The 22952-nt window shown below is 42.9% G+C and overlaps 1 protein-coding gene across 5 annotated transcripts in view; it reads right to left on the bottom strand.

The window, feature by feature from the left end:
• Window positions 1-789: 789 nt before the first annotated feature.
• The window catches only part of LOC141789760 (calmodulin-binding transcription activator 1-like), a 61451-nt gene continuing 39288 nt past the window's right edge, over window positions 790-22952 (bottom strand). For 2 of the 5 annotated variants that reach the window (XM_074669266.1, XM_074669257.1), the window contains exons 6-21: window positions 21355-21426; window positions 19364-19517; window positions 15997-17876; window positions 14812-14938; window positions 14268-14402; window positions 10996-11144; window positions 10227-10411; window positions 10074-10152; window positions 9713-9980; window positions 8509-9032; window positions 8025-8173; window positions 7660-7906; window positions 7492-7560; window positions 6233-6378; window positions 5999-6070; window positions 790-5251 (exon numbers count right to left, since the gene is read on the bottom strand). In XM_074669266.1, coding sequence (XP_074525367.1) covers window positions 5176-5251; window positions 5999-6070; window positions 6233-6378; window positions 7492-7560; window positions 7660-7906; window positions 8025-8173; window positions 8509-9032; window positions 9713-9980; window positions 10074-10152; window positions 10227-10411; window positions 10996-11144; window positions 14268-14402; window positions 14812-14938; window positions 15997-17876; window positions 19364-19517; window positions 21355-21426 — 4332 coding nt within the window. In that variant the 3' untranslated portion in view covers window positions 790-5175. Of the gene's footprint in view, window positions 5252-5765; window positions 5797-5998; window positions 6071-6232; window positions 6379-7491; window positions 7561-7659; window positions 7907-8024; window positions 8174-8508; window positions 9033-9712; window positions 9981-10073; window positions 10153-10226; window positions 10412-10995; window positions 11145-14267; window positions 14403-14811; window positions 14939-15996; window positions 17877-19363; window positions 19518-21354; window positions 21427-22952 lie in introns of all 5 variants that reach the window. The other 3 variants (XM_074669259.1, XM_074669260.1, XM_074669258.1) reach the window with 3 other exon arrangements.

Raw genomic sequence — 22952 nt, 5'->3', positions numbered from 1 at the left:
GATCCAGTGACTCAGAGTTGGGAAAAACTGACCATTGTGTCATTATGTCACACACATTATGAAGTTTATAAAGTGCAGAATGGGTCTGACTAATTGAGTAAGGCACCCCTTATTATTCTTTTTATTTAATTGTAAATTCTAAGAGAAAAGTTTAACATTGAAATTATAATTCTAAAGTTATATATATATATATATATATATATATATATATATATATATATATATATATATATATATATATATATATATATATATATAAAATTTTAAATGGGCCAATAAAATTCTGTTCTGGTATTATACACACATTCAATGATATAAAATGTGATGTGTCAAGTTTAAAACTTACGATAAGGTATTCATAAAATTTATTTAAAATTATGACATTAAAAGGCATGTTTTATAAACACTAATATAGCAGGCTGATTATATTTCAGTGTTTTTATCCAGCAGCCAACACCAAATCTACTCATATTGTTAAATCTTATCAACTTCCGTGGACTCACATAGATTGAATTTTTATCACTTTAAAGAATAAAGTTCATGCAGGTTCATTTTGATATCCACAATAAAAAGTTGAAAAGATGTTTTATGGCACTGCGCAAAATGTAAGAACACTGTACAAATAATTATAAACAAAACAGAAAAATGCATTTTGTTTCAAAGTAATTCTTTAAGAAATATCTGTAGGAACACACACTTCTGACACGCTTAACTTATTCAATCTAAAAGAGACATGTGACAATCATAGAAGAATCAAATATCAGGCCAAAAAATAAGTTAAAGTGCAAATTTTCTTTTTATTCTGATTTCATTTTACAGCAGAAATTATGTAAAGCATTCAGAAGACATTTTCCACATATAAGGGCAATATTCAAAACACTTTGCATGGCCTCAGCAACAAAATATTCTTTTAAAAACATCAACAATTTAGTGATGCTTGTGCATGCACGTTTGTAAAACAAACAAAGTAAAAACTAGGCTACGAAAAAAAGAGGAATGAAGGACTGAGATAGGCATGGAGAACACAACGGCAGGCAAGGTGGGAATACAGCAGGAGATGATCGAGAGATAGGGAGAGAAAGGGAAGACAGGGTGAGAGAGAGGAGGAAGGCAAGGAGAGGTCTAGCCATAGATTATCTATAAGGGTCTACCATTCTAGCATGCAATGTGGTGTTTGGCCACGCCCTCTCAAAACAAGGCCTGAAAGATTATACCATTCATTTATAGGCGGACTTCTGAGAACAGAGGCCATCTCTGCGCAGGTCTACCAGCTGTCTACCAATAATACTTTCTGTTTTTTTTTTTTTAAATCTGATCTACTCTATACTGTTTTATTTTTTTACAGTCACCGTCCTCTCCAAAATCATGAACATACTGATGAGTTTTGGAAATCTGTGTGTTTAGTTTCCTGTGTATGTAAGTAAGCACAAGCGTTTTTATGCTGGAGTGTTTGCATTTTTGTCTGTGTGTGCATACTACATTTTAAGAAGTGTCCTGTGTGACTGTAGTTGTGCTGATGCGAGAGGAGGGGCAGTTTTGAAGGAGGTTCAAGTGAAATCCAAACATTAATGCTCCTGACAGCACTGTCCTGACCATGGCTGTCTCTCAGTGTGATGAAATGCCAGAAAAATGTCAAAAACAAATAAAGGAGATCTTCCAATTGCAAATCTTTCAATAAACTGTCTCTTAGAAGTTTTTTTATAAGAAAATTGAGGTGATACGTGGCCGTTGCTTATTTTTGCATTGTTTAAGAGTCGTTTGTATTAAGAATCTTGTGCGTTTAAGACAAGAGCAAGTGTATAAATAGAAACATCACTCCGTACTTGCTTTGAATTTAGTTTACATTAAAAAAAATCCTATAAAACACGGGAACTGGACATTCTGGTAGAAAAGGTGATGCAAAAAGCTTGAATGAAGCAAACAGATGACGTTTGCTGCTTCACAACATGAGACTGGGTTTTAAGAAGAAGTGCTTCACTCAAGAGCATGACTCAAAAGTAATATGAAGATAGCGGAGTATCGCTAACATACACAAATGTGAACACATACATATGCACACACACAAATGCACACAATCACCACAAGTAGTGGTGCAACTCTGTGTCAGCCACCCTCACACTCCACATAGTGTCTCTCTGTTCTTCAACCCTGAGTAAAATCTAAGGGAGAGATTTAATTTTCCCCAAAGACATAAGCACAGAGAGAAGGAGTGTGGCCTTTTTGTGTCTTGATGTGTAGGAGTGTGTGTGACTTGGGTATGTATGTGGTGACCTGCACATCTGTCCAAGAGAGTGAGCAAAAGAAAGAAAGAAAGAAAGAAAGAAAGAAGGTGTGTATGACAGCTGTGTTGTCCTCTGGAAAACCTATCTTTTGTCTTTTAAATGCTGCAAGAACATTTCTTAAGAAAGACAAAAAAAGGACAGAAAGAACACATCTTCCTCTCAACAGGGGCACTAGGACACTTAGTAGACTAGTTTTGACAGTGCTTTCTTGCACACTGACACTGAATTCTGTAGGTCTTTTGTTAAAATACTGCAGGACTGACACACAAGTAGGGCAAGAAGTGATACTGCAAGAATTACTGGTTTGTCTCAGAAAGCAACACATAGCATCAATCAGGCCATGAGCATTCATTCATACCAATGACAAATTAGAGCTTCCAGCTTAGACTCAGATCACACTGTCAAGTTCATTTTACACACAATTTAGGAAAATAAACAGGTAACTGGAGACCTTTTTATGGAGGACATACAATAGATATTTCCTGATATTAGCTTTCCGTTATTGAGCAGGCACTTTCTTAACAGAGCTTTCCAGAAGTACACGTTGTACAGTAATGGCAGTGACAATGAGAAGAAAAGAAGGACTTGATCAAATGATATGTAAAACAGTGGGGAGGAGACATTCTGTTAGAAGATGGAGAGCTTTGACTGGAGGCCAGGCTGGATCCGCTGTAGGTGTGATTAATGGTCGTAATAAAAGCTAGGATGTTGCTGAAGCACAACCACATTGTCAAGAATGTAGCGCCCTCTTTCCTTTTTTGGATCATCATTCATTGCATTCATAGTAAAACAACCTTCATCGCCATTAGTATCATTTACAGACTTGCATCAATACCTTCATCATCATCATCACCTTCATCTACACATACTGTAAGTCTGCCGTAAACTTGTAGTAGGTCTACTGTTGAGCTAGATCTAAATCTTGTCTACTGTTTATTGTCTGTGTGTTTGTGTGTGTGTGTGTTGCCTCTGTGGATCTTACTGATATCTTTTGGGTGCTGGTTTCCCCAACATAACATATTGTTAGGCAAAATAGCATTCATAATAATTGGCACTACTGGCAAAAAGGGTTTAATTTTTGCTAGCCAAGAAACAAAAGCACAAAGTGTAAATGTTTTGTCTGAAAGATCATTGTTTCAGCTAACTTTGTTTTCCCACTTATAATTCTAACGTTAGATTTTTCAGTTGCATGCTTTAACAAAATGTTCTTTTCAGTAACACTTATACTGGATACTCTTAAAGTGAAGCAGTTAAAATCCTCTCACAGTCCATAGCCACTAACATGTTCTTTTTGCTGTTTCTTTGTCTTAATCTCATGCACATTACTCCGTTTGTAATATCTACATTATTTACAAGCAATACAGCCATCCTGTGTACCCAGGTCTCTGTCTTAAGTTCTCATTATGGGAGTAAAATAATTTATAATCTTAAATACAGTCCTCTTATGAAAAAGTTTCAGGGTCCTCGTATCCCCTTACCTCGTCAGTTTATATACAGGAATATGCAATAGTCCAAAATATGGATTTGACTGCCCATACGGGCTAATATGGGGACCAATGCCCTGTATAGGGGCAGGTATAGGACCCATGTCCTGTACAGAGCAAGCATAGAGACCTCTCAGAGTCAAGAAGAAGTCAAGGCAATGGTATGTGACTCTCTCCTCAAAACCACAGTTAGGATTTAGAGGTTCACGCAAAGAACAAACTAACAGAGACATTTAACCATTGGAACATGTCATATTTTACCACACAAGGGGGGAAAAACCAGTCTCAAGCTTAACCCACTCTTGAGCCAATTAAATAAATAATTAGACCCTTAAATAAATAAAGTAAAAAAAGCACCCAAAATAAGACATTTGTCCTTACACAGTTCACATTACACAGGGCAAGGATAAGTTGATGAGGACGTAAGTGAGACACAACTACACATAGAAATACAAAAAGAAACAACACTAAAGCAGTTTGGCAAGCATGCAGGAGCTCGTGGCTCAAACACATGCATTGAATTGAACGAACACGGACACACCACAGCGGGCGAGCAAAGTGCCGCCTCTGAGAACGACTCCATACAAAGTCCATGTAACAAATTAAGACATCGTTTTTCAGACCCCACCCCTTATCTAACAATGCCCCTCTTACATTCAAGTGCAGTTCCTCCCCTTTTGGTCGGGTGACTGATTAATAGGTTCATAAGCCTGTGAGTCTGGGTGGTTGGTGGAACTGTGATCTACTGAATTAGCTGAATGATTTGCCACTATAGCTCTGCAAGATGATGGAGAGGAGGAATAAGCGAAAAAATCTTGCATGCAAATGCAACATAGAAGTGAGTTTTTTGGTTTATGTTTTCTTATTTCTTTCATGGATACAAAACACAAAAAAGGTTTTGTATTTTTTTTCTGCATGTCAGAGTAGCCTTCATTTTGAGCCAGCTGTTCATCTTCGGAGCCTTTCAGCACATCCCGTCGCTGCCATGAATAGCAGGATGTTGGCGTTAGGTGCTTCCTCGCGTCCTCTTGTCTGACTCATCTTCTTTCGCTTGCAAAGAAACATACCCATGAAGAGTGCAAAGAATGCCATGAGGTTAATGTGATGGCCTCCCAGTGAAACTGTGGAGGAGGATCAGTGCTGTGGGCAGAGCCAGGTCCCTGGGCTCTACCCAGCAGTCTGTCTGTCTGAGCTGCCATGATGGACACCTATCCTGTCCTCAGTCTGTCTGGGAAGAGTTTTTGTCCCTCTTTAGAAAAGGGGGGAGAGAAGGTGAAAGAAATGGGGAGCAGAGAGCAGAGGGAAGGGTAAGGGCATGAAGAAGGGCCCAGGGATGGAAGGAGAGGGGAGGTGTTATTGGAAGGATGAAAGACAGGAGAGATGGAGAGAGGGCTGGGTTTATAGATTGCTCACAGGCTGAGAGGGCTGTGTGTGGGGCCTGGTGGTGGGCTCTCAGGACCCCTGGCCTTTCTCTGCTCTCTGACCCTGGAAAAAAAACCAAACACACATAAGACACACTCTGAGAGAGACAAAATCTATCGTGCTGTGCATATTTTTTTCTTATCATTTCCACATCCAAAGGCTGCACTCAGAGCAACAGGAAGTTATCCAACAAATGCCCCAGTGCGCACACACTCTCCATCCTGTTACCCTCCCCACCCTTCAAGGCAAAAAAAGAGACTGGCAGGCCAAGCAAGACACTTAAAAGTCCCCAAGTAATGTCAGTCAGATCATGCCCTCATGAAGAACATATGCAGGGACTGCTTCTCTATCTTTCAGTCATGCACCGACGTCATTCAGCAGTCCTCAGGGAGAGACAGAGACAGAGAGACAGAGAGGGATAGAAGAAGAAAAGAAGAGAGGGAGGGGAGGATGATGATCAGAGATCTCCTCTCCCACTCCTTCTGCTGACATGCAAACAGGCATCAGCCAAAAAGAGAGGGGGAGAGACAGAAGAGAGACAGAGAGAGAGAGAGAGAGAGAGAGAGAGAAGACTCACCCGTTTGAGAGGCCTATGGTCCATCAAGGGGCTTCACAGGAACAGTAAAACAACACCAACTATTAGCACCAATGCAGCCAGCCCATGTGTGGCAGTGGGTTGTTAGTTTAAGTGGGTAATATGTATGGTTGTGGGTTCTGATATGTGTGTGTGTGTGTGTGTGTGTGTGTGTGTGTGTGTGTGTGTGTGTGTGTGTGTGTATGCAAGGCGTGTCAATGAGTTTAATGCCTCACCTGTGGCGGCATCGGAGCAGGAACCTCAGTATCTTACGAGCAGCCTGGTTCTGTTTTTTCGTTAGGAGGCTGCTGCAGGCAAAGACATACGAATGAAAAAATGTCTGCATAATTGTGCCGATTATGCTTGTGTGTGTGTGTGTGTGCGTGTGTGTGTGTGTGTGTGTGTGTGTGTGTGTGTGTGTGTGTGTGTGTGTGTGTGTGTGTGTGTGGGTGTGTATGTGTGTGGTTTACCCGAGGGAGTGTCTATAAGAGCGGTAGTATTGCTGAATGAGGACCGCTGCTCTACGACTTTGTTGGAACTTCCTCTGCTCATGGAAACTCCGGAAACGGCTCTGAATCAGGATGGCTGCCAGGGTCATCCTCTTATAAAGTGCATACTGAGAAAAACAAGATCAAACCAGGTTATCAAAACTTCCAAAACCAGGCAGCAACGTTCAAACATTTACACAAATAGGTATTCAGGCGCAATTCTTCATCCCCCTAAAACCCAGCGTCCACATATGTGGACAGTACATTTCTGCCACTCAGACCCATGGTACTTCATTTTTTAAAACTTTGACCAATTAGCCTCATTGGAGGACAATACCCACATCATCTTTTGGTAAAATCACAATATTACACCCATTTTAGTAAAAAAAAACAATGTTCAATAACACGACTAACAAACAACTAATAATGAACTCATAACCCAAAAAATTCAAACATCCCGTACAAAGACCAATTTTAGTTTTTATACTTATTAGGTCTTACTTATCCCAAATAGCAAGGTGAATAAAAAAATGCACACCAGACAAAAGCTTGGCTCTTAAGAGGATAAAAAATATAGACTACAAAATGACCTGAAAGCTACTTCTACGGTCAATCATTCACACAAGCTCAATTATGTGTGTGTCTCCTTAAAAGCTGTAGGAATATTTTGCAAGCAACAAAATGTTCCCAAGACCCAGAGTCTGTAAAAACTTGGCATAGCTTGTAAAAGCTCATTTTGAAGGGTTTCCCTCTGCAGTCTCAAATCCTGACCCATGAATTGATCACAGCTTTAGAGTTTGTGCACAAATCTACTTGTCCTACACAATTAATTTCCATTTTAGATTAAACTAAGCTGCCTGAAGCAGAAACTCAAATGTACGATGAGTAATTAACCGAATCTATGATGTGATTAGCTCTGATGATTGATAATGTGAATTTAGTGAATAACATTTTAAGCCTTGTGGTTATAGTAAGTATACATGTATGGGTCATTGTCAAATAATGCCATCAGAAGATAAAAAAGTCAAGTCAAGCATAGAAAAACCTCTTTATTGGGGTCAGCTCACTAGATATAAACCCTAACCATTCACAAAATAGTGCAAACCTGTAAAATTAGTGGCATTACAGTTTTTAAAGAAACCCTGACAGTAATATTTGTTTGTGTTTAAAGTGATTCAGTGGTTATATTTCATCCTGATACATCGGCAGGTAGTGAGTTGATGCTAGCAGCCATAGCTCACCTGCTTGTATCTCTTATAGCAGCGTTGAATCACCGCTGCAATCTCTTTGCGTTGTTCCTGAATGGGGCCCTGAAGATAGTGACAACAAATATAATATAGATAATTAGACGGTCAAAACAAGAGTACAGCCTACACTCCACATGTGCGTCAGTCAAACTGCATGCATACCTTGTGTTTTCTGAGGGAGTGCAGAGCATGCCTGATGGTCTCGTACAACTCTCCCTGTTCCACCTCAGTCATTGCGAGACAAGAAGAGTCGCTTTTTAACCTCTCCTCTTTCATAGCTGCACAGAGGAAGGAGCTCCAGTCAAAGGGGGAAGGGGGGGTTTGCCTAACCTGTGGGCGCTGCTGATCCTCAGGTCCTGAGAGAGACTTCGTTTTGGGGCTAGGAGCGTGGGACTTGGACTTTAGAAACCTGGCAAGGCAAAGAACAGATAAAAGGTTGACTACGGTTCACCTTATAGTATCATGCTATTTGATGAATCTTGGTGAAGGTGAAGTACAACTAGAAAACTAGAATGTCTAAGACCCACCTCTCCACCTCACCGAGGTAACCAGACAGTAATCTGACATCACTGCAGATCACCGACCTCCCAGAGTCAGTTTCTGTCTCCATATCCTCCTGCTTTAGCCTGCCACTCGAAGCCTCCAAGATATGATCAGCTAACATTGTTATGTCCATCTGGAAAACATAGAGAGCAAATGATACTTCAGATTCTTGTCATGCCCTTTTCTTGAAACGATAAATGATCTTTAATTAGTATCTACGTTTATTTATATGTTGATGACACTTAGTTTTATATCCACAATGATGTCAGTAAGCTTATTACAGTCATGCTATCTCCTCTTTATGCTAGCTATGAGTAATTTTATCAGTTTGATGGTCTGGTGTTATATCCTATGGAAATATATTTACTGTACTGTAATAGTGCTGGCAGTTCTTTTGTGGGTTTCAGACTCAGCAAGAAGCTGAGGTTTGACTGAGGAGAAAATAAAAAGTTCTGACGGTCCCTTTACCTGCAGGTCCTCAGTGTTATCTTGAAAGGTCAGCAGCTCTGTCTCCTCTCCCCTGTCAGACAGCACTCTTTGGCGCAGGTGAATGGCCAGTCGTTCTTTTCCCAGAATCCTCCTGGCTAGGTTACGCTGCCCCAGGGTTTGTCTCAGACTCCACCTGGTGCCCCCTCCAGACCCCCCTATCCTGGCCTGCAGGTGGGAGTATGGATTGCTAGAAAGCTGAGGCCGGTTAAGGCCAGAGCTGGCAGGAGGTGCGTTTTGACAGCTGAGGTTGGAGGGTTGAGCTTGTGGGGTGTTTGAGAGGATAGATCGTTGGGGGCTATGACTGGGGGGCGAGTTAAGGAGGGAGTTAAGGGTTTGGGTGCCAGGGTTTATGTTAGCAAGCTGCTGCTGGGTGTCTGGGTCTGGTTTGAGTCTCTTTGCTGGGGGTGGGCCTCCCTGTTCTCCCTGTTGGGCTCTGTGTCCTGTTTGGTTCCAGCTCTGGGTTTGGTTGTCTGGCTGGGTCTCTGTCTTGGCTCTCCTCAGCTCTGTGGAGACAAAGTTGGTGGAAACTCAGGGAAACTCTCACTGTATCACTCTTCCACACAGACTAAGCTAACTTATTAAAGGGCTGTCTGCCTCATACACAAAAATGTACTCTTCCCTTTTTACACCCAGGCAATAACAATGCAGTTACTTTGAGTCTTTGCTGTTCAGACAGTCTGGAGAGGAAGGTGTGGGATGGTCTAACTGGATACAGAACGGAATGAAGTCTTTCAAATATAACTTTTAATGGGGTACTTCAAAAGCTTTGTGAAACATGCTGGCTTGGAAAATATTATGCCATTGTGAAGCTGAACAGATGAGCTAACAGGTTGAAGTGGATTAGCATTACGCTGAAAATTGGGAGAATGGGGACACAAATATCTGACAAATACAAGACCAGCCAACCCAGGTTTTACTCTCTGTAAAAAGAGGATTATGTGCTGGATGTTTTCTTAAACAGAAGCAATTTCCAGACAACAAGCTGGCAAGTGTAATTTTTGTGCTTTTGTTTAATGAAATGAAAACAGATGACTTTTGTTATTCTAAATAATGAGTCTGGCTCTCTTCGAAAGGCTAGACTTACCAGCTATTTACTAATTTCATGTGTGAATACTTAAAAAGTGAAATTATTTCACAAAACAAGTTCCTGCTTGTGATAAATCCTGACAGCTGTTTTTCTTACCTGTGTTAGAGTTTGGAGCAGGGCTGTTGTTTATTCCGCTGGTCTGTGGCTCACCTCTCCACCGGTCCATCCATGTGTCACCAGGCTGACCCTGAGCTTGAGGGGTCTGTTGAAGCTGTTCTAAGAGCTCAGCCAATCGCGTGTGGCCCCGGGATCTGGCGATGTTGAGCGGCAGGCGTCCCAGTGAATCAGGAATAGCCAGAGCTCTTGGGTCCCACTGATAAAGCACCAGTGCTGCCTCAGTATGACCCAGAGCACAAGCCCACATCTGACGGGACAATGGGAAAACAAAGATCACTCAAAAGTTTGGAAAGACAGACAGATATACTCAAAATCTCATTCATAACTAATGATCACTCACCAATGGAGTGCAGGAAAAGTGGTCCACGTTGAGAGGATCCACCTCCAGCTCAAGGTCAATGCTGTCGGCATGTTTTGTGCTGCAGAGACACACAAGTGGAATTAACTCTGAGTCTGTGCTTCACAAAGAGTGTAACAATTGTTTGTTACTCACCGCCAGCGAATAAGTGTCTGAATGAGTCCTGCATAGCCCTGAGCCGCAGCCAGGTGTAGTAAGGTCATTCCTCTGGAGTTCTTGCTGTGGACAAGCTGATTAGATGAAGCCCAGCATGGCTGAGACATCATCTTCTCACACACCACCACGACACGACCCTCAAAGGAACCCTGATCAGGAGAAATCTGGAAGATTGAAGAGGAAACATAATGAGCCTCCAACGACTTGCAAGCGAGAAGGCATTTCATTAAATCGGGCTTAAGCTGTTATGAAGTCAGGTGGCTGACACTTTCAGGGGTGTAACCTAATAATAGCAACTCCTTTCCAATGAAGTGAAGAAGTCCTGTGACAAGCCAGCTTTGTGAGGCTTACATCGTTCTATCTAATTCAGTTATTTCAAAATAATGTCAAAAAACGAAACAGAGTGGATCTTACACCTCCCGTAATCTGATGTTGATGGTTGCTTGTTATTGATTGCATTGTGCTGCAAGTGTTTTGCTATTATTGAGTTGTTATTATTAAGTATTCTAGATTCATAAACAAGTGGAAGAGCCTTCTCTCCTGTAGCATTTTGAGCCATTAGGACTTCATCATTCAGATTTAATCTCATTGACTCATACAGTTTTAAAGACTTGCCTAAATTAATTTCGTATAACTGAGACAATTTGTTTTATACTGTGTTGTTTACTAAATCGCTCACTTGATAATGTTTCATATTAAATGACTGTATGGAAAAAAAGTCATCCACACTAAATCACTTCTGCCTTACTTGAGACTGCTGATCGCTGGCTCCTCCTCCCTCCACTCCGCCTCCCTTGGTTGCCATGGTTTCTGGGCTGGGATTCTGATTGGTTATCTCAGCCATTCTCTGTTCCATCTGCTCCAGACGCTCCAGAATGGACATCCTGAACTGGGTATCTACAGAAATGAACGTGGGACACATGGAGCAGTAAGTATGGCACGTTGTTTGTTGCATTGAAGCAAATCGATATTACGTTTTAGTAAATCCTACTTAGAGAGGCTTAGAGAGACAAGCTCTTCTTTGAGGAGCTCAATAAATCCAATCCAATAAATCCCTTTGCCAACAATTGTAACTTTGGAACCAAGTAAATTGTGTGTATTTTTGCCTATGTGTGTGAAAGGGAGTCATGACAAATGCAACTGATGTGAGTTTTGTGTGGCCATGGTAAGGCTTTGAGTGAATGTGACCCTTTGTTTCAGTGCTGCTGCATTTTTGCTGCAGTGCACATTTTGTCATCCTACCTGCTGCTCTCTCACTCAGTCTCTCTATTTTTCTCTTCTCTCATTTCGCTCCTATTTTTCTTTCTGCTGTCTGCAGCAAGCAAACATAGCAGAAAAGGTGGTGCTGTGAGTGACACAAAAGCTCAAGCCCCTCCCCTCTCTAATCAGCCAATAAGAGGAGGAGTAGTGTTTCTTGGAAAGACATCTTCTTTGAAAGCAAAACACAATTTCAGCTGCCAAAGATGTCATAAAGCAGCTGCTTTTCTCTCTTTACAATGGCCAATACTAGAAACAGATTCAAAAACACATGCCTCCATTTACAGGAAAACAATAAACCTCAGGTGGCATAACAATCACACAGAGGTATGAGACAAATTTGGTTTTGAAATATTTTTAAAACCACAGAAGAGAACACCACAGAACTTGTGCTTTGAGGCTACTACTTGTACTACTATAGTTTTAAACTATTATTAGCATCTTCCATCAAGCTAAGTATTCAAGCTAAAAGAAAAAATATATAATTTCACTTTTTATTGGGTGCAACTTTCATGTATTTGCAGCTGAGTGCATAAAATATGCTTTAAGTTTATAACTGAAAAGTAAAAACATTCTTGTGACAAACTATAGTTTCTACCAGAGCCAATCACAATGAAGCTTTTAGAGTTAAGTAACATCAAAAGATGACAACAACAACAAAAACAAGAACAAAGAGTATAATGAAAAAGATTATATTTATATATCGTTGCTCACATGCCTGCACCTCTGGACCTGTCATTATCTAGGCCTCCAAAGGATCCTGATCAACCTGCCTTCATTTGTTGTTCAGGAGTTCAGAGGCGCTGTCCACTCCTCGTGGTGCTGAAACTAATCAGGTCATCCAACAAGCCAAAACAAGCTTCCTATCATCACGGCTGCAGTGTACATCAAGCAGGCGTTGAGTTCAAACATCTAGCTTGCAAACAGCACGAGGACTTGTGGCATTTCCTCTGTCCCTTTGTCTGAAATCGACACACACAGTGCACCACATGCTCTACACATTTTTGGACACAAACGCTAAAACCAAAAAGTCGCTCCAAGGAGTTAACAGCTTTAAAGTCGACATTTAGAAATACAGACACTTCCATGGCCATCTACAGTAGCATGACAACAATAGACTCAACCCAGATACAGACAAAACACACGTCAACGCCACCCAATGAGCGCGTTTTGAAGTTATCAGTTAAAAATCAAATAAGCTACGAACCGAAACAGCGAGTCTCTCTCTATCTGCTGCTCTCTTTGTTCCCGCTTCAGCTCAACCGCGTTTAGTTTGAAGTGTGCGGTTCACACATTGCTACTCCGAGCGAGCAAAACACAACCAAGAGCAGAGAGAGAGGGAGGGAGGGAGGAAGGGAGACAGAGAGAGAAAGAGCGCACGTTGTGTCTGGGTGAGCTGGAGACGCGCTTCAAATCGGCCCGCCAGACTCGGAGCTGCGGGAGGCTCTCTCGTCATCGGTACAACAACAGACAGCACATAACCTGGACCGAAACAATGACATGTGACAGTATCATGCGCTGGTGGATATTTGCGCAGATTTATTTGTATCCCTTTCCCTACAAAAAAAGAGCCATTTGAAGCCAAACAAAGGAACAGAGTGAAAACAAGCAGGGCACATATTCAGGTCTCGCTATCATCGCTGGATGTCAAACAAAGCCTATATATGGCGTCCGCGAGGCAGCACAGCTCTCTGCCAGAGGTGCCCAACATTTCCACTGTCAACTGGATCAAGGCGACTGTGCCACGATGTGTCCTTGCCCTTCACTCCAGCAAACAGCCAGCCTGCTGTGACTGTAGAGCCGCATTGCCGCATTGCGCAACGCAGAGACGGGGGCGAACACAGAGTAACCCAGGACATGCCTCGCCGAGGAGACCCGTGTGTTTCCGAGCTTCAGTTGCAACAGGAGATCTATCTGCACACAAAAGCTAACCCCGCGGTGCAGCGCGGATGTTTGCAATCCCCCAGAGCTGACTCAAAGAACACTTAATTGTCCTCTAACATTTCATACAGTGTGTTTTAATTTGATTTACTATCAGTGTAATCTCAGTAGAACATTTACGCCTCTAACAAAATAATTTGATGGATGAAATAGATTTATCTCTACCATACAGACACCCGCTATGAACTCTACGGCGCATGACTGTCTTATTGACTAGTCCACTTCCTGTGAAGGTGAAATTAGCAGCTACACACACACACACACACACACACACACACACACACACACACACACACACACACACTTACACACACACACACACACACACCTCCTGTCATATGCAGACAGTGTTTCACAGTCTGTTATTCTAATTAATTAATGTGCAAACATGCCAAGAAAGCAAAAAAGACAAAAACTGCAGCCAAACACTGTTAAAAAAAAAAAAAAAAAAAAAAAATCAGGCAAATTTTACAGAGCCATGACACCACTCTGTATCTGTTGCTTTTGATGTAACATCTCATGACACTGATTCCAACATAAAGGCAACATAATGACGGCCTTATACACACACTCACAGGCTCATGAAGGCTGTACACAAAGTTCATGTAAAAAAATTGGGCCAAAACATGAAATTATGCACAACATTTTTTAACTGTTTAAAAATATCAAAGAATCTTTTCATGGATAAATGCGACACAAAGAAACAGATATGTACATTTCTTTTTCTGTTTATAGTTGATGCCCTCTTTTTAATAAACAAAACCAGTCAGCAGGAGTTCAACCCCCCATTCTTCTTCGCTTAAAAAGAGCAAGTGCTCTTACCATCAAGGGACAGCCAGTCATGCTGAGAAGACGGCAGGGCAGGAAGGTCACGGGCCTTGTATTCGAACACCACAGAAGAAGAGATAACTTCACCACCCATAGCAACCTGTAGCATCACCAGACCTGTATCATGGGCTGCAAACAGACAGCAGGTAGAGACGAAGACAGTCAGGTTAGGTGTAAAAGAATAGATGCATGACAAAACATTACCCTACATACTATGAATGTTTTGTTATGCTTCTTTCTACCTGACCATTGTGGAGCAAGATGTGACTCACATCATTTACTCAAACAAAAACATTTCCCTCCTCCCAAAGCTTATTTTTATCATTCTTATTCTCTTGCGTGAAACACTAACATCTCCTGATAAGAATGTGCAGATATTACACTCTTTTTGCTACAGAGGAAAACAGCTCTGATAGAATCTGTTTATTATTGGGATAAGCAGAGTGGCTGTCAGGAAAATATGAAAAATTAAATTAAGGGAAAGTGTTTTTCTGTGTTAGGTGAGGAGTGTGTGTTTCTTTAAGAGTGTGTGTGTCACCTGGGCAGTAGCAGCGCAGCACCCCAGGCTGGATGAGGGCAGCAGGGACACTGATGTGGTCAAACAGACAGCTGTACTCACTGCTCGACTCCAACCACGGCCCTGTGATCAGCACCTTCACTCCACCCTGCAGCACAAACAGAGGCTTCAGTCAGATATCAATGAGACATCCCAGCTCATTTGTCCTCAAGAAAACTGCTTCTGATCAGAGGTTCAAGTAAAGAAACCAAAACGAAAAGAGGGTCTGTGCCAATATAATACCTCTAAGATAACTTCTTACTGAGTGTGTGCACAAACTTTGAGACTCTATTATAAAAATTTTCACTGATAGGTGCATTTATGTGTGTCTTAGCAAGTGTGTATCATTTTGTTAATGAGAGATATGTGTGTCCAGGAGGTCTGGTAGCAGCCCCAAGAGACTGTTTTACTCCTTACATCCAAGTAGAACAAAGCTGTTTGAACCATCTGAACAACACTGGCATATGTTTTCTCTAGTTGAGCTAAAAATAAATCATAAACAACATGTTTTTTAAAAATGTTGGAACCATGAGGTATGGAGTACCCAACAATCGAAAATCTGATATAATTACATCAAAAAACATTTGGCTGTGGTTTCTGTTTGGCCATTGCAGCGTTTCTTTAAAGCTAAGTTTAAATAAAATGTCATTCTTTAAGCCTGTGGGAAAAAGTTTGATGTCTTTTTAAATCCATGAAACACCACAACGGGATCATCATCATGATACGAAAATGACGATCCAGGAGGAAAGTTGCAGATGGTATCAGCTGATTATGTGACAATTTAAACAATGTGTCTGACAATCACATTTGATTTACGAATTTGGAATAAAAACATTGCTGGCAAAAATCAGTGTGTCTACAGGTTTAAACCTCACTCAATGGCAGAGCTTGTGTGCGATATCATAAGGGGGACATGGGTTAATGAATGAAGCCCTTACGAAGAATCAGTGTAATATTGAAATTTCATCAAAATCTAATCAGCAGAGTCTGAGATATTCACAGTCCTCAAATGACCACACAGCCAGCCTGGCATCTTAATACAAATTGCACGTTTAAGATCAGTACAAGCGACCGTCAATCACAGCATGGCAATGGAGGGACTGATTTCTTCCTGTAGGGAACAACTATGAATAAGTAATGAACGATAATCATGTTGGGTATACTAACCTCTGGATAAGACCACTCTGGGGAGTAGTCTGTCACACCAAACAGCCTCCCAGTTTCCTGCAGCAGTCCAAGAGCTCCCTGCTCCACCTCGGAGTTCTGCAGGTGGCCTGCTCCTGGGCCCTGCTCCTCTCCTGCTGCCCCTTCCTGAGGCATCAGAACCCCTGTGACAGCAGCCCCCACCCCACCTCCAGAGCCCTCAACTGAGATGAAATCATTGATGAGATCAGAGAACTGGCTCCCAAATGACGCCTCGAAGCCCTCCAGACTGATGGCTGCTCCGGTCCCAGCGGCTGTGGCTGACACCCCCCCACCCTGCTGAGGGAGAGGAGAGCTGTAGAGCGGCCCCTCTATACCTCCAGTGGCAGATATAGACTGAGGACTGGCCACCACTGAGCTACTCGCTCCTGACAAACTTACACCATTACAGAGAATTTCACTTTCCCCACCTCCTCCACCCCCTCCACCACCTCCCCCACCCTCCTCTCCCCCTCCATTGTCATCTGTGGGTTGCAGGTAGTGCTCTGTATCAACACTTGTGTAGGCTTCATGAGGGTCTCCAGGCTTGATTAGTATCTCTCCTCCATTTTCAGAAGCTTTGTCTAAGCCCCCCAACTCTCGCTGTTTTCTGCCGCCCAACTGGTCAGCAGCTGTATCCTGTGGAGTCAAAGGAAAAGAGCCCACTGCCCCTACTTGTCCATTTCTGCCACACAGGCCCTGCTGGTCTGAGGTGGCTTGGTGGAGGTGCGTATGCGGGTCTCCGTTGGTGACTGGAGAGTCTGTTGGCACTGTGGGCAGGCCTATGAAAGCTTGGGCCTCATTGGATTCCTGTGTTGCCTCAGCACCGTTGGTCTGCAGCTGGGAGGGCTGGCTCGCCTGGGGGGAGGTCTGGAGGAAAAGGCTTGGGGAGGGGTGGTGTGCAGGTTGGCTCAGACTTGGAACACAGGCTGATGACATCACAGCACTGAAATCCATCTGCTCTAAGGTGGTGCTGGGGCTGAGACCTGTCCCTTCTCCCACATAGCTGCTCTGAGAGGATAGAGGCTGCTCCAGGGATGTATTTTCTGTCTTTATGTTGTTCACCAGGGTGGGGTTGTAGACGAAGCCGTTAGAGGAACAGTGGAGTCCTCCATCGTCACCGTTACACCCCTCAGTTTTCCCTCCACCTCCTCCGTATGTCTGACCCTGCTTGGGATTGTTGAGGAAGCAGTCAGGGTCGAAGGTCATGGTGGTCTCAGGGAGGCTGACTCCTCCACCAGTATCCAAAGAGCTTGACAGAACTAACTCTCCTCCCTCACCTAAGCCCACGCCTCCAGGAAAAGATGCAAACCTCTGATTTTCAGGGGCAACAGCCAACAGGATGCCAGCAGTGGTGCTCTCATGGGTGGATGCCAACAGGTGGGTGTGGCCAGCAGAGTAAACTGAATCCCCTGTCAGTGTCGTGACCTCAGACATAAACACAGCTGTGCTCTGTGACAAGCCAGCACCGATAGCGAGAGCGGGGCTGTCAGCCATGTCGCTGGTGATTGACAGCGGGGAGCTCTGGGTAGTGTCAGGGACCTCCACCTGGTTGGTGGAGGTAGATGAGGACACCTCCATACTGCTCTGTGGGAGTAGAGAAGGTTTTGTTATCCTGCCATTCCTGCGTTCTCCCCCGCCCGCTCTGCTTCTGCCTCCTCCTCCAGGACTGGGCTCTGTCTGGCCCTCTGACACGTCGCTGTTCTGGACTTCTGTGCCATCTGCTTCCTCAACTCTCTGGCCCGCCACTACACCCGTACCCCCTGCTGCTCCGCCTCCTCCGGCTGCTGCCCCTGACTCCTGCTTGGATGAGATGATGCGCTGCTTGACACTGGAACATTTCTGATGCAGATTGCTTCCAGCACCTGAAAGAAGAGACAAAAGAGTTGAAGATGGTAAACCCTGTCTTTTTTTTTTTCCAGGTCAACCTTTTAGCATAATTCCACCAATATTTGACAGTGTGTAATGGCGCCCTCCAGTGTTCCTGATGTATACTGAACTGAATCATTTAAAATCCATGGCACTGTTTGGGGTTTAAGAGCACCATTAAAACACAGATGAGAACTGATGGAAATGCTGCTTTTGTTAAACACTTTGATTTCTAAACAGGAAGAATATTTTTACATTTCAAGAGATGTGTCTTTTTTTGTCTGAGATTAAGCTAAACTATGCTCAGAGGGCAGGAAGAGCAAAGTGTCTGAATTCTGATGCCCCTGGCACCCCTTTATGGCCATAGATAAGTTGAGTGATTAGGAGAGAATTGCTTTGAAAGGAAAAAAGCAAAAACTGTTTGTGTGAGCAAATTAGGGCAGGTAGAGGACCAGGAGGGATTATGATTCAGCTGGGAGAGAGGAGCGAGGTGCTTCTCCAGTCAACAAGCACTTAGTTTTGGGCAGCTGTCCTTATTTGCCCCTCTGAACTAGATCAAAAGAGGGGTGAAAATGGGTAGGATTGGGGAAGCATGTGGGCCTGTGTGTGTGTGTGTGCGTTTGTGTGTGTGTGTGTGCGTTTGTGTTTGTGTGTGTGTGTGTGTGTGTATGTTGGTGAGTGTACTTCAGTTATCTACTCCCTGATGCTCGTTTATGAATAATACATGCTGGATATTTCAGGCACCTCTGTCTTTCCTTTTTTCCTTTCCTTTCTCAGTAAGATGTGTACCTGCCTCTAGGTGGCAGCATGGTGCTGAATGCAGAAACAACCAAAAAAAGACACTTAAAATTCATAAAGCCTTGTTGAATGATTTGTATGTGCTGAGTGTCTCTTTATAAGACGGCTTTTAAAGAATAACTCTGCCATTCAAGTCTGAGAAATGTGTGTGTTTTTATCTCTGGGCAAAAGGAAAAATATTGGCCCAAATCTGTATTTTTAAATACCCAAGATAAAAAAAAAAGGCTGCACACACCTTTGGCAGGTTCAGAGTCATATTTAGTCTTGTTGTTTCAAATTTCCATGAGATCTATAAAATAATGTGTTTCTGCTGAATAATTAGCACTCAGAGATTAAATATTAGTACACTTTGAACTGCAGTAATGTGTTGTCTCATCTGAGGAACACTGGCACAGCTCCAGACTGCGTCCCATTCTGCTGCCAAGTTGTTTACAAAACCTACGAGCAAGCCAGTGAACCAAATTATCCATTTTATTTTTACAACACTGGTTCCCACATATTAATCTTGCGGCTTGGCAAGGGAACGTCATCATGTTTTTCATCATTACTGCACCATGACAAGAGGTACTGTTATTGACCCAAGGTGACTCACAGCCCCAGGTTTAGGAAAAGTGTGAGGGCTGAAACATGAGAGCCAGAGTGTGGGAGGGAGGTGAGTGCTAAAACAACGGTAAATCTAACTCACACATGGGTTTGAGTTGCCCAATGAGCTCCTCCTTGCTCCACTTGGCCCACTCCTTCCTGTCTGTGTTGATGGAGCAGAGGACAGGACCACATGGCTTTCCGCTATCGTCCACTGCTGGTACATTCAGGTAGTGCACCAGCACGATGTCTGGGTTCTTCAGCAGACACACACACACAAACAAACACACACACAGACATGCAGGCACATGGCATCAGTTTAGCAGTCTTCATTAATTCATAGTCATGCTCTCCCAGCATACGGGAGAAAGAGAATAAAATGATAAGAGTCTATTTACTGAGGGGGAGGTGAGAGGGGAGGAATGGGGAAGGAAAACGGGAGGGAACGTGGAGGTTAGGAAGGAGGTCGAACATAGCGTGTCAGATAAGATTCCCTCACCTGCCCATAAAAGATTTAACAGCTCAAGCCCACTCATCACTCGCTCTGACCCTGCAGAGGCTGTGGGAGAGTCTACATTTGTGTTTGTGTGTGCGCTGATGTGCGTGATGTACAGAGAGAGAGATAGAGAGGCTTGGGGTAGTTCTCACTATACTGTAGGCCACCAGTGGACCTATGGAATTTTTACCCTATGAATGATTCAACAGGTTAGCTCAAATGCATGTGTGTGTGTGTGTGTGTGTGTGTGTGTGTGTGTGTGTGTGTGTGTGTGTGTGTGTGTGTGTGTGTGTGTGTGTAAGGGAGGGGGGGAGCTCCTCTTGATGAAAGATTCAGGAGACAGACTCAGGTGAGGGGGAGGACCTGCTGAGGTGGAACACTTTTCTCTCCAAAAGAGGATGGCACAGTGGGCTGCTACAGCACCACACTGTGCAATGCAACAGCACTCACAGGCTGATTTATGATCACATTCACTGATGTGTTTTGATATCTGTGCAAAGAGCAGAAAATGGCAGTTTTGCAGATAAAGCAGGTAGACTTTCCTTTTATAATTTTAGACAGCATGAATCTAACTGGTTGGGCGCGCTGAAAAAAAGAAAATATATTGGGTTAGGGTAAATTCAATTCACGGCTAGTGGCTGGAAAATCCTTGTAAATTTCATGTGACAAATTATGCAAGGAATCCTAGCAAGGAATACATAAATATGTATGCATTGCTCTGTTTTAAATGAACATAGCTGGGTTTTCAATATTTGCATTGAAATGGAGAGAGGAAGAAACGAAAAGAGAGGCAGTACGACTGTGTGCAGACGTGTTAAAGATTCATCATGTAACCTGTTGTGTGAAGGTGAGGTCTTGATGAGCAGTTACTGCATGGCTAAGAGAGAGAGAAATGTGTGTGTGTGCATGTGTGTGTAGTGCTTTCTCCCAGACGTCTTTCACAGCGGCACTAGAGTGAATCCAACATCTCTATGAAAAACATCATGCTTTTAAACTCAGGGGACACCTGTGCATGTGTGTGTTTGTGTGAGCATGTTGTGTGTGTTTTTTGTAGCCCCAGGGTGTTTTCTGGGAGAAGACCACATAGAGAGCAGAGTCTGAGTCCTTGATGCTCAATACAAGTGTGGAGAGTCACAGCTCCATCGCACAGTGTGCTGTGCTGGAGAAGTTACAGACTACTTTTGCAAAGAGATGTTTTTCAAGCTCTGCATTGTATGTACGCTTTCAAAAGACCTATGGGTCTGAAATATTATGCCACACTGTTTGTGGGAAACCCAGCCTTGTATACGAACATCCTCTTTTTATAATGACCTCCACTAAAAAGTGGAGGTCATTATAAAAGCAAAAACTGATTTTCACTCAGTCTACCTCTTGAATTATGAGCAGGCTGTGGTAAATGATTCAGCTTAGTTTTCTTTTTGAAAATATAATCAAGAGGTGAAAAATCAATGATATTATACATATTTCCTTGCAGGATGGTTTTATCTGGAAACTTTGATGTCATAAGTAACAAACAGACAGTAAATAAGACAAACCCTTGTTTTGTATGTGATAAACGTAAAGAAGAAAGGTAAGGTGGGGAAGGGGGGTTGGCTTACCTGCAGCAGCCAATAGCATCTACGATGGAAGGTGGGGATGATGGAGGAGTGGACGTAGCAGCCATACAGACACTAGAGAGAGGAGAGGGAAGGAGAGGAGATTGCCGGGGTCAAAGGGGAAAGAAAAAAAAGGGGGAAGCAAGACAAAAAGTAAAAAAAAAAAAAAAAAGTAGAAAAGGAGGAGAGGAAAGTAAACGAGAGAAGAGGAGAGGAGAACTCAGGTTATACCCACTTAGGTTGTATTGATTACGGTGCTAAAGCAAAACTGCAAACACACTGTATGCGTTTTTGTCCCACCCTGATGTTGTTTCTTATATACCATAAATCTGATGTTGACAATTACAGCGCAGGAGATGGTGAAATTTACTGCCTCAGCAAGACTAGACACAAGCCACTTGGAATTCACAAAAAGTCACAATGTTGTCAGCTTACAGACACTGTAAGAGAGATCAGTAAGAGTGAAGAGGGCGAAAAGGAGGGGAGAAAGCGGGGAAGTACAGAGTGAAGTGGAGTGTGAGGTAGTCAGACACGATGAAGAGGAAGACTCCATTCAGCAGACAGAGTTCACAAATCCATACACAAGGCAGTGTACATTTGAGTGGCTGTCATGTTTTGAAGAGAAGTGTGTGTATTTTATGTTTGATGATGCATCATGCAGCATAGAACATATGCTTCAGAGGAAATACCAAATCCAAGTGCTTTTTCGAACTTAAGCAAAGAAATACATTTTTTCCATTTTTGACTTTTTTCAAAGATTGGATAAGTAAGTTGAAAAAAAATCAATGAAGTGAACACCCAATGCTAATGAGCTTAACCTCTTGAGCGAGGAAAAGTTGAAAGCTGCGGGTAGTTTGTTCAATAAAAGAATATTTGTTGATACTCAGTGTTTAGGTTTGATACTATTTAGTCTTGATGAAGTGTGTTTGTTGTGTTTGACACACCCAGAGGAAAGTGATGACAAGCGTTTCCTATCAAGGTCATCACTGCCACTTTTTCACAGGCATTACAATCAAAGATAACACATCCATGCACGCACAAACACACGCTGTGTAAAGACAAAATTGCGCAGAGGAAACAGGTACACTCAGCAATCAGTCCATATATAATCAAAGCTTACAACTCCTGTTTTCTTTCTCGTAGACACTTGTATTTTCTCGCCATTTTGCCTCTTCTCAGAAGTAGCCCGCCCTCTATCTAAAGTGTGCTTTGCCAAAGGCAGAGTGCATTTCCATATATTTCCATTCGATATGAGGAGGCTCTCCATCCAGGGTTATGTTTTTCTCTCCTGCTTCCTGCCTCTCCCTCTGCTAGTCTCCGTGCTCCGCTTCTTCCCTCTTTCCCGTCCCCTGCTCTACACACTGCTCGCTTGCTTGCTTGAGGGGGTCCTGGGAAGACGTGACACAAACAATCACTGAGCAACTACCAGAGAGAGGAACGCTTGCTTTTGCATGTGTGTGTGTGTGTATGTCTGAGTGTGTGCATTCATCCATGATTGCAGAAATATTGCATGTGCGATGAATGTCAATGGAAGTGTGAGCTTGTAAATAATAGAGATGCAGATGGGAATACTTGATCTCAATTATTCCCTCTACCTCTGA

This window comes from Halichoeres trimaculatus, unplaced genomic scaffold (genome assembly GCF_033239565.1).
Source record: "Halichoeres trimaculatus isolate MK-OKI-2021-1 unplaced genomic scaffold, fHalTri1.1 fHalTri1_scaffold_1, whole genome shotgun sequence".
NCBI lineage: Eukaryota > Metazoa > Chordata > Actinopteri > Labriformes > Labridae > Halichoeres > Halichoeres trimaculatus.
The sequence above is the reverse complement of the archived record's forward strand: the minus strand, read 5'-3'. Positions and strand labels throughout refer to the sequence as shown.